The sequence below is a fragment of the Aquila chrysaetos genome, chromosome 13 (assembly GCF_900496995.4).
Source record: "Aquila chrysaetos chrysaetos chromosome 13, bAquChr1.4, whole genome shotgun sequence".
Lineage (NCBI taxonomy): Eukaryota > Metazoa > Chordata > Aves > Accipitriformes > Accipitridae > Aquila > Aquila chrysaetos.
This window is the reverse complement of record NC_044016.1, coordinates 199,815-211,511: the sequence shown is the minus strand read 5'-3', so window position 1 is coordinate 211,511 and position 11,697 is coordinate 199,815. Positions and strand designations below refer to the sequence as shown.

The window sequence follows — 11,697 nt, the reverse complement described above, 5'->3', positions numbered from 1 at the left end:
TGCAGCTGCAGATCACTGATAACGGGGATGGGGGGTGCCCGGGTTGGCTTGGGAAGAGCCTTGCTCTCTCCCTCCTCAAGATGCTCCGGACTGCAAAGCCGTGGCTAATTAGAAGGGCTCTAATGTTTGCCCAGCTTATGGCCTCGTGTTCAGCCAGGCACAGCCTCTGCTTTGCTGCACAGGCTGCTTCAAACAACTGTGGCCACACTCCCCTGCAGGTGAGGTGGTTTTCTGTTGGATGGGGTCCGCTCTAGCCTTGTTTTTCCCCTGTGCAAAAAGTTGGCTCCTTTGACTCTACTGCGCATGGGCGCCTGATCGTGGGGGCTGAGAATTCAAACGTGACTGCACATCGTGCTGGTTGGCCGCAGGAACTGGTGTACTTTTGCGGGGATGTGCTTAACTGGCTCAGTGTGGAGGGACTTCTGGCTGCTTCTGACCCAGTTCCCAAGGAGTTTTCCTCCTGCTGTAACTGGAGGTGTGCTGTGTGCCTCACCTCCTGCTGCTGCTGCTCAAACTCCGGCTCTGGCCCTTTAGCCCTACGATGCAGCCAGAGCCGGGGGGAAGGCCAGGGCCAGCTCCGTGGTCTCATTGTCGTAGCAGTGCAGGTGCCTTCCGCTACTCCATTCTCCAGTCAGATGCTGTTCACTGCCCTATCCAGGCTGGCTTGTCCTCTGGCAGCGAGGGAGACTGGCTGCCCGGCCTGTGGCTGTGGGGAGAGTAGAGCCGAGCGTGTTACACCCTCCTCTTTGAGGGAGCAAGGTAGCTTCAGGCAGAGTCTGGGCAAGCACAGCAAGAGCAGACAGTGGTTTCCTGGCTATCTGGTGGTGCAGTTCTTGTCCCTGGGGCACTAAAGGCAGGTGGGGCTGAGGAGGTGCTGTGACAGCCTGCAGCTCTGAGGGCTGATGTGGCAAGCGCTCCTCAGATTAAGAGTGGCGATACCGGGATCAGCAGCGCTGGCTGCTGATCACTTCCCTCCTGGGGAAAGGAGAAGCAAGTCCCGTACGTGAGGCTGGGGTCCGGTAGCTCGGCGTCGGTGAGAGCGCAAAATCAGCCAGCACGTGTGGGACAGAGACCCTTCCTCTTACTACACATCAGGTGCTTTGCTTGCCCTGAGCTTGCAGGTGGAAGTAAAACTTGCTTTCTAGAGCTTGCTGAATAGGCTACCACTTCCTCTGAGGCTGCTTGGTCCCCAACCACAACCAGAACAGCTTTCGGTGACAGGAAGCCGTGGCTTCTCTATGAGAGAGGACTGGTCTGTGGCTACTGGCAAAGCCGTGCAACCACGCACCCAACTGGGGCAGCTCCGTGGTCTCCCAGGCCCTGCTGGAGGTGGTAATGGTGGGGGCTTCTGGTGCAGCTCCAGGCTGGCACCGCCACACAGGGCGGCAGGCGTGCTCCGATCCGGTGCCAACGGGCTTTGCCGAGTCAAGGCTTCAGCATCCTCCGTGATGGATCCAGCAGTGCTTTCGGGGAGGCTGCGGGGGGGGGGGTCTGATGGTAAGTCTTCCACGCAGTACCAAAAGCAGACAGAGTTTTGGAGGCTCGACAAACCGGCTGGAAAGCTGGTGTTCAGAGCTGCAGCTGCCAGTGGCGGTGGCACGGAGCTGCAGCAGGTCGCACGGGAGACCTTCGGCTGGGCACAGAGGCCTCCGGCCCGCGCCGTGCGGGTGGCCAGGCCAACTTGCGCTGCTGTGCCTTGAATTTGGGCGATGCGGAGGAGTAGCGAAGAAGCAAAGCGACAGCGTTGTGCAGCTGGGGCTGCGTGTCCAGCCCTCTACCCGCCTTGGGGTGCGATGCCCCTGGCTCCCCAGTGCCCCTGTGCTTTCACAGGGTCCCTCAACAAACGATACGGCTTCTACCGTCCACCTAACGAACAGCCAGCCCGGGAGGGAAGCTCTTTTATGTCCTCCGTGGCTCCTCACCATCCCACGTTGGGGCTTGCTACGAACCCCAGAACCGGAGATACCCAGCTCCTTCCGCGGGTCCCAGCCGGCTAGCCCTGATACCAAAAAGCTGGTCGAAGAAACTCTCCAAGACTCTTTTTGGAGTTTTAGAAAGCAGGCATTCTTTATTGCAGCGCTGGATGCACAGGGGCTAGTTCCACCTACCGTGCATACCACTGCTTTAGCACTAACAGGTTATATAGAATAACTAATTGCACATTAATCAGATTAGTATACATATACATAAAAATGATTATAACTGATTATCATAGTACTGCCTACATTCATCCGGTCACGCGCCATGAAGGATCCATTTGAGTCGAAGGGGCTGCTTTTGCGACCACCGACCCATTTGAAGTTCTTGTTGGCTGTCTTTGAAGTCTTTATTCTTGTCCTTGTTCTTTGGTCTTGAAGGTTAACGCAGCTTCAATCACACGTGGTCAGTTTCAGCATTGTTCTCATCTAGCGTACAGGAACAAGAAGAGCAAAGAACCGCAAAACTTACGAGTAACTACCTCTACTAGTTAATTTCTTGGCTATACTTTTGTCTATCGTTTCAATCATAGTGTTAGTGTAAGATTTCTAATAATTATTTACCAGATCTCACTTTTACACTCACCTAGCAGCAAACCGGTGTCCACGGCTGGTACAAAATACTAAAACCATCAAAATATTTAGACGTACCAGACGGAATGTATGGAAATATGCTGTCAGCCCTCGTCCCCCGGTGGGCCAGCCATGGCTTCTCTTCGGTGCTGGCGAGATGAGAAACAACCCCCCCCCCCCCCAAAAAGCCGCCACCGTCGAGCCGGGGGGGGCTGAGCCGGTGGCTGCCCGCGGGGCCCCGCTCCCCCCATCCGGGGCCCCGCCCCCTATCCCGCGGCCCCGCCCCTCCTCCGAGACCACGCCCATTTTCCGGTGCTCGCCCCGCCCACCCCCCGGAAGCCCCTCCCGGCGACGGCGGGGCGGCGGCGGTGGCGGCATGGCCGGTGGACGGGGCGCACGCTGAGCGGAGCGGCGGGGAGGAATGGCGGCGGTGCGGGCGCTTCTGGTGTTGGGTGAGTGAGTGAGGACCGGCGCCGGGCTCCGCGGCGTTTCCCCGTCTTGGGGATGCGGGTCCCCGTGTTCATTCGTGGCGGCGGGGCTTCGCGCTACCGACCACCCCCCCCCCCCCCCTCTGCTCCGGTTTCCCGTGCAACGATGGGGCCCGACCACCCCGGGACGAGCCCGTTGGGGCTCCGGCGTGGAGCAAGGGGGCCGCACAGAGCCCCTTCGCCGTGCTCCCGCCCCGTTGATGCTACGGGAGTCACCGGGACGCCTCGGTCCGGCTCGCCGTTCCCGGTCCGGTTCTCCGTTCCCGGTCCCGTAAGCCGGTCGGGGAAGCGTCGCGCTTAAAGGAATTCGGATGCAAATGCTCCAGACGTTTTGCAGTCCGTGGAGGGGGATCCCGGTGCCCCTCTCGCTGGGCTCGGTCCCGTTTCGCAGCCTCCGCGGTCGAGGGCTGACGCCAGGAAGGCTGTTTGTGTGCAGCAGGCAGCGGGTGGTTTTCCCATGAAATCGTGAGCGGGTCAAAACTCGGGAGGAAAAAAAAAAAAAAAAAATCCAGTGGGCTCCCACCCGGCAGAAAATCGGGGCTCCCACCCGCAGGAATCAGGGCTCCCACCCGCAGGAATCAGGCTCCCACCCACCGAGGGGGTTTTTATCCCTTGCTGAGCGCATCCAGATGAGCCATCCCCCATTCCATGCCACCCTCCATGCCGCGCAGGGCATGAACCGGCCTCCCTGCCTCTTCCCAGCTCTGCCATTCCTCATCGGTGGCACAGAGGTTTGGGGGCGGCTGGTTCATTTTTTTTTTTTTTTTTTTTCCCGGCTGCTGTTTTTCCGACTCCAGCCGCAAGGCCCAAACCCGCCTTCCCTCGCTCTGCTCCATGGTGTTTCTCCCTCCTGGCCTCCTAGCGCCATTTTCCTTGCCTGAGGAACCCCGGGGTTTTGGCTGTGGTGCGAGAGCCACGGGGACCGTGAGCTGATTTCCAGCCTGGCTTTGAAAGGTCCCACGTCCGCCCCGCGCCACGCTGCCTCGTTTCTCATCCCGTTTTGGTTGGCAACCCCGCCGACAGGCTGGGTCCTGCGCGTCGCTTCTGTGTCGCCGTGCGCGATTGTACGGTTCGCTTTGCAGTTTCTGCTGCATAATCGAGAGCGGTCTTGGTGTAGCACCTGGGGACGATACCGCCTCGGAGGGAAAGGTATTTATAGTGCTGCTGCGGCTGCTGCTCTTCACGTGTCTGGAGCTGCGATTGAGCCCTGCTGCCAGGCTGCAAGTAATGTCCAATTTACAGCTGATAAGCACGAAAAGCAGCACTTATTTAACTGATTAGGACCATAATTGCCGTTTGCCTTGGCAGGCTTCTGGGAAGGCTGTTTCTGGAGGAGGAGCGCATGCTTTGTTTGGGCTCCGATTCGGAGCCGTGGGGCCCCGTGGACCTGCCGCGGCATTCGCCTACCTGCCAGCGTGCCGCCACCGGCAGCTGGGATGTGCGGGCCTGCCCGTGAGGGTTGTCCACCGCCTCTCCTGCCGGCACGCTCCCCTCTCCGGTTGCTGGAGTTTCTGTGCTGCTCCAAGCACGTCCTCTCCTCCTAGTTTCTCTTGCTCGGCAGGACCACGTCCTACAGCACCGGGAGGAACGTGCTGCCGTCCAGCTCACGGGACGCTATAAAAAAAAAAAATCTCAAGACGCCAGCCATGTGGCCGAAATGTACGGTTTGATGTCTAGGTTTTTAGTGGTAGGTTTTGTGGGTTGCAGGGCAGCGTCTCCCTCTGCCTGTGGATGCTGTTTGGAGAGAGGGCTGGGGAAAGACCTGCGAAGTGTGGGGTATCCGTGGCTGACGTGGGTCCTTTCTTTGCCACGTACGTGTTCCAGGAGTGCTCGGTGCCTGGACTGCTGGTTCCTGTTCCTCCATTTCCGTTGCTTGGCGAAGCTGTGATCTTTCTGGCAATGACACTGCAGCGTGCCAGATGTGTGCTGGCTTCTGCTGGAACATGTGGTTGAAATGCTAGCGGAGGAAATATTTGCTGAGTCAACTTTTCTCTGAAGCTAAAAAACCCCAAAAGGTCTATTTTGTTCTGGAAGTGCCTCCGTGTCCCGTGTTGAGCTGTATGTTTCTGTATGGCAGTGCTTTTCTTGTGCTCGCTAGCAAGCCTGTTCCTAAAGAATAAAATCTTTGAAAACAGGAATGATCACATAGGATCTGAGAATTTCTCCTGGGTTTAAAGGGTCCATAATAAATTTCCAATAGTACAACTTGGGTGACTTTCGCTCTTTGAGCTAAAGCTGCCATCTGTTTTCCAGCAGCTCCAAGTCCTCTGCAGCCAGACCAAGAACTGTGATAGTTGATCTGAGCGAGCATCCCTTCAGCCGCCAAAAAGCTGTGTGCTGCTCAGCACATTTCTGGGCTGTTTTGGGGCAAAGCAGTGACAAGCCAATACCATTCTTTTCTTATGTGATCCCCCTTGAGACTTGGCTGTGCTCAGGCAGTGCTCCGGGCCGGCTGTAACCCTGACGTGGCAGGAGCTTCAAAGGCACAGCGACTCCATAGCCATGGCTATAGGCACTTCTTTGTCTGCACAGTGGGTGCTGGACCGCTGAGAGCTGGCACCGACCAGAGGGTTGTCATGTTCTGCATCCTTTAAAGATGTCCTCTGATCTCCTAATTGATCTGGAATGAGACCATCTTCGAAAGGCAGCTGGGCAGATGTTTAATCTACAGCAAGTACCTGTGTTTAGTTTCATGCTGGGTGATAAACATTCTTGCTCCCAGTCTGCTGAAGCCCTCTTGCTCAAGAGAGGTGGGTGGATGGCACTGCGTGTTGCTCGGATGGATAGGTCTCGCCTCGTTTGACCAAAGGCTGGTCCCTGTTGCTTCCAAGCAGATGGGCATATGTGTCCTAGGAGGGGAGGCTGTGCTTTCTCCAAAGGCCGTGGAGCCCAAGGGGAATGGAGGGCAGAAGGTAGGAAAGGGGTGGGAAGAGAAGAGCCTGGCTTTGGGGCAGCGGGCAAGAACTCAAGAGCCAGTCTGGCTGTAAGTGATAAGGCACTTAAAAAAGATCTGAAGGCTGTGAGGCCTGGTTACAGGTATTTACTAGGGGAACTTTACACTAATATTTTTCTTCCCTTCTTTGCAATTCATCTGCTATTTGAGCTGCAAAGATCAAAGCTGTCTTCCAGCAAGCACACGTGGACTTAAGTAAATAGCTGGACCTACACCTCTCTCCAGTGAATAAACACTCTTTCCTCCCTGAACATTTTCAAGCGTAGCTCTCAGGCCTGGAATGCAAAATATTTCACATTAGCAGTGGGTGTTTCCACTGCTTTCAATATTTAGGAACTCGGAACAAATGCTTATTTAGCAGCAGACAGACTTGGGTACAAACGTGCTCTTTGTGAAGGCAGTTGCTGCTGCGGTGTTTGCAGGGAAATTCCCCTGAGACGGGAGGACATGCGATTGTTTGTCCAGACCCCAAGGAAACAGGTCTTGTTCTCCTAACGTGAGTGGCGGTCTCATGGTCTCGGACAGGCAGCTCTTTGGAGGCCTGGAGGGCAGCGAGGCTGACAAGATGCTTGGCATACGCACAGGAACATCCTCCTTTAGGAGGATTTAAGTTGCGCAGGCCGTTAACGTTGGGTTTGGAGGGGGTTGCAAAGGCTGCGAACTAAGCACGGTGGATTTTGCCGTGTGAGAGAGGCAGCTGTACCAATTCACCTCCCCAGCCGCATGCCTTTGGCGTGGCGATACCTCCTGGAGAAGGCTGGTCATGCCCGAGGTGGGAGAAGGGCAAGTGTAGTGTCTTTTACCTTTATAAGAAATCAACTGTGTCTTGAGGGAGAGGGGGAAGGGAGATGAAGAAATGATGATTTGGCAATTGGTAACGTGTTGGTTCTTTGGCATCAGCGCGCATTTCAGCATGGCAGAAGTGCTGTGCTGGGTGGCCTGTCTCCATGTTTTGCTCCTTGCCTGGAGGATGTTGGGAGGTAGCATCCAAGAGCTGCTTGTAAATACCTTTAGTCTGTTAGACGTTACATTGCACAGTGGGGTTGAAGGGCTGTGCTGTGAATGTAGCATACCTTCTCTGCCGGCTTGCCTGGAAGAAGCAATCCCACTGCTGGGCACGGAAGGATTTGTCTCGGAGAGACCTGACAGGGAGCAGATAGGGATGCTGCAGGTTTTCACGCTTTTCATGTGGCTGCCTGCTAGAGCAGGGGCCGTTCCCTGGGCTTTGTCGTGGTTGGGAGGCTCTGCGCGTGGTTCGTGTCTTGTTCCTGATGTCCTTGTGAGCTTTCAGCGGTCCAAATGCGTTGTGCATCTCTTGCCTTTGAGGGTGGTTGTTCAGAGGGAGCGCGAGTAAGATGGGGGACCCTGGGGTCTTTTGGAAGCTGTTTGCTCATTTCCTGATGCCGAAGCTATTGAACCACAGCATAAGAAAGAAAGCATGCGGCTTTTTGATTCTGGAGGATATGGCCTGGGCAGGGTCCTGCTCTTCCACCTCCTCCATCCTACCCAACCCTGTCAGGATCTGCCGTGCTGGTTGTGTCGATGAGCTGTCGGCTCTCCGTTTGTCTCTTCTCTTCCTTGCCTGTTGCTGGGGGATCTGGTCCAGGGGCTGCTTTCTTCCATTGCTGTTGGGTGCTACATGAGGCAGAAGTGTCCCATCACCTTGCAAGTCACCCGGTGCCAGCAAATCTCCCTTGCATTGCAGTGGGAACTGTTACTATTGCTGTTTGGATTAGACTGGACAGCTGGTGTCCCTAACCAAAAAAGGGCCGGACTGAAGGATCATCGTGAGGAAGACCATCTTTCCTGTGCCTTCTGAACGTACCACTGTGCAGGCAGCGGGAAGGAAGAGAGGCTTGCAAGGCATGTCTTCATATGGATGGAGGTTGGTTTGGGAACTAGACCGAAGTGCGATAGAAGCTTTGCAGGATGCTCACGAGCGTCTGTGGTCTCAAAGAGCAGAGCAGTGGATGAATAGTTGTCTGGGGTTTCTTCTGGATGTTCTCCTCCGTGGGAGATGGGTGCAGGCTGGTTGTAGCGAAGCTCCTGTGGGCTCTTGAGGTTGGAGGCACGTTCGGTCCGTTAAGCAGCTGCAGCTCTCTGGGTCCAGTCTGTGGGTCTGGGTGCTGCTCGGACTCCGGTTGAATAGAGACCTGTCCAAAGGTTTGTCCAATGTTTCCTCTTGCTTTGGCACATTGCAGCACGGTGAGGATGAACCCGTGTCACCCCATCAAGGCAGGGACTCCATTTCGGGTCATTCCTTTGTTCTGGGGAAATACTTGGCAGCAAGCGCTGCTCTCCTGTGTTTACCTGTGTCTCCTTTTAATCTCTGCAGCCCCTGCCGAGTAGCTGGGGAAGATCTTCAAGCCAAACACAAGTGGTCTTTGTTTCAAAGCATCAATTTGTGTTGGCAGCCAGGTCTGCAGCGCATGTGCTTTTCATTGACTGCTGCTCCAGCTCCGTTCCTCACTCTTGCCAGGTTTTTTTTTTTAAATTTAATACAAAAATGTTTTTCCTGAGCTTAAAAGGCTGAGCCGTACAGTACTTCTAGTCTTAATTTAAGCCTTGCCTTTTTTGGGGAAGCAGTCTCTGTCTGTGCACAGAACAGTCTGCTTTCCTCTCCTCCGAGAGGTAACTAATACGTGCTGTCTGATCAGCAAAGAGAGAGGTGAGGGGGACTTCAGAGTGGTTTGCAAGCTTCTGAAAGCCTGGTCTGTGTGCCCGGGATGAGGAGTTTTGGTGTGCTGGCCCAGCTTGGACTGTTCCCGAGCCTGTTTATCTTGGAGAATTTTGGGAAGGTTGATGGGTAGGTGCTTTTGTCGATACTGTTACTGCCTGGGGCTGCTCTTTTGATTTGGTCGGCTTTCAAAAATCCATCCGCTCTTCTCCAATTTTGACCCTCTGAGGTTGTTCTGCAAGGACTTCTCTTCAAAATGCATTTTAATCCTTAAAAGTATTAGGTGACATCCAGGCGAGGCCCAGGCCACTACTTAAAACGTTCCTGTTGACGGTGAACAGATGGATGCTGAGGTGTCGAGGTGCCCCAGAGAGCAGAAATGAAAACTAGCCAGATCCAACCACAGGAGAATTCATACTGGGACTTGCCAGGGTGGAACGTCTCAGGGATGAGTACTCGTGAACTCCCTGTCCCCTTGCACAGCGGGTGCGCGCAAATTGTGCGTCTGGAGTTGAGGCACGGCTGGTTTTAACCAATGATTCCTCGTGTGAGATGGAGCTTGCCGGTGGGATACCAATGGCCTGTCAAATTAAGCTCTGATTTGAATGGAGTGGGGAAGGAATTTTGGCATTTGTGGACTGGGGTGTGCACAGGGCCCCTGTGTGCGTGTGAATTGAATTCACCGCTGTCAGATGGTCTGGACCTCTGTGAGGTTGGGATGGCTGGGCTCGGTGTTCATATTGCGCAGGGTGATGAATGAGGAAAACCGATAGGAGCAGACTCCTGTTTGGAAAGTGGGGTGACGCATTTGATTTTGGGGGCGTGAACCCTCCCGCTCTGGAAAACGAGATGTTGCAGGCTGGGAGAAAGCGATGACACACGCAGGGTCACTGCCTGTGCTGGGAGCTGGTGCGGGAAGGGGCTGGGGTTTAAGTGAGTGAGTATTAGAAGTCTACTTGTATTTCAGCCCCTGGCTGACATCCGTTCGGTTCCTAGATGACTTCTATCCTGGAGGACAGGAGTGTCCGTGAGCGCTTTGCATTCAGACCTCAATGCTAACAACAGATATTTGTTTTCAGGGTAGCTCTAAGGTGACAGGCTTTAGAACTTTTCCTCTCCTGCGATGCTGTTGTGAGATGAGGTTTGTCCCGGCACGAGGGATTTTACGCCTGGGTGCAGCTCAGGCTGCCCTGAAAAGGAGCCAAGACGGTGCCCTGCTGCTGTCGATACAGGCACGCCGGCAAGTTGGCTCCGTCCTCCATCACCCCAAGTCAGAGGGCTCTGGCCTCCTCGTGCCGTGGTTCTGGGGACAAACCCCGTTCTGGCTGCAGAGGGGAGGCTTATATGCCTCTGGGCAGCTCTCTGCAGGGTTGTCCTTGCTGTCAAACGTGATGCTGGCACAAGATAGGCACGGTATTGCTTAAGACCAACTATAAACTCCCTCCTCATTACGGTTGCTTGTTGGTCTCTTTAGGAGCACAAAGGAAGCCTTTGATTCCAAAACATACAGTGACTCTTCAAATGGTTAAAGGCAGGACAAGCTGCGGCTTGCAAGTGCCTTTATTGCTCTCCACACAGTGTGCTTTGGTGTGTGTCCTGGCTCTGCTGGGAGCCCCATCGCTTGCGTGGCACGGGGTTGCGGCACAGTGCTGGCAGCGCCTGCGTCAGTGGGAAGCTTTCATGGGAGGAAAGGTGATGGTTTTTGTCTTTCCCAGCGAAGATGAGATCAAAGAAGATGAAACCAGACAGTCTTGTAGGGTGCCACACACAAGGCAGAGCTTCCAGCTCTCCTGAACCATCCACGGGAGCATAGGTGGGTTTGTGCTGCTGAGGACGAGTCGTTCAGTTGCCTCTCCGCCGCTTCCCTGGAGAGGGGCCAACACCGAAAGTCTCCTCCAGCAGTTGAAGAATTGCGCAAATCGTCTCGGACCGAAGAAAACGGAGCTTCCTGCGAGTTACTTGGTGTTCTTTGTTCCTATCCCTCCGTACTGCCTGCTGTGAACGCTGGGAGATAATCGGAGAGCACCTGGCAGGTGCTATGGGAGCGCCTGGTTCGTGGGCTGAGCCTCCTTCGGTAGCAGCGAGATGGCTGGATGTCGGCCGATTGCCTTGAGACCACCTTTTCCTCCAGCCAGGTTTGAACAGATGTTTATCCACCATATTCCAAGCGAAAGCTCGGCTACGAAGGCAACGGGTGTGATTTTTCTCTGCCGAGTTAGCTGCTGGTGGCTGTCCCTGCGTGTTGCGTGTGCTTGCAGCCTTCAGACGCGTAAGCGGAGGCTCAGCTTGCTGGGGTCTCCCGTGCCACGGCAGCATTGACCCTTCTGCCCAGGTCCTGCCTCTGTCTTTCTGCCTTCTTGTTCTGGCCCAGGTGCTGCTGTTCCTTTTCCAGCTGTGCCTCCTGTCTCCCCTCTTCGTGGTTGCTCTTCTGCATCCAGCCCCCCCTCATGGCATGCCGCGCGTCCCCCTCTCAGGCTTTCCTGTCGCTCGGTTTCTCTCCTGTGCCTGGCTGTGAGCGCTGCTGTTTTGCCAGGGGTGGCTTGTGGCTTCCTCATCCCATCTTTTGAGATTGCTCTCGTCTCCTTGAGCCAGACACCCGGTTCACAACGGTGGCGAGAAATCAGAGCAGAGCTGGGGCAGGGCTGCTGAGATGTTCAGGGGGTTCTCGGAAATCGGAGACTTTTGATAAGAATTCTTCTACTCGGCTAAGGCAAAGTCTTAAAACCACGTGGCCTGAAGCAGAAATTGTTAATCTGAACGGTTAACGTTTTCGCAAGGAAATAAGCACCCAGGAAACAAGAGTGTCGTGCTGGGCATCCTTCAGAGTCACACTGTGGTCCTGTGGCGTTGGTGGGATTTGGTCCTGCCTCTCCTTGGCTGGAGATGCTCTCCTGCCCGGCTCCTGTGCAGACAAAGACGTGCCACGGGTTTGATGGAGCAATCCATTTTACCTGGATTTCTGAGCGGCCACAGTGAGCAGCCAGGGACCTGCAGATATCTCAGCGCAACTTTTTACCCTCCGGGACCTGG

General features: G+C 55.1%; 1 protein-coding gene across 2 annotated transcripts in view; it reads left to right on the top strand.

Annotated features, from left to right (window-relative positions):
- The first annotated feature begins 2,876 nt into the window (after positions 1–2,876).
- PTK7 (protein tyrosine kinase 7 (inactive)) overlaps positions 2,877–11,697 on the top strand; it is a 37,450-nt gene continuing 28,629 nt past the window's right edge. For both annotated transcript variants that reach the window (XM_030035427.1, XM_030035426.1), the window contains exon 1: positions 2,877–3,001. In XM_030035427.1, the coding sequence (XP_029891287.1) occupies positions 2,971–3,001 (31 nt within the window). In that variant the 5' untranslated portion in view covers positions 2,877–2,970. The remainder of the gene's footprint in view (positions 3,002–11,697) is intronic.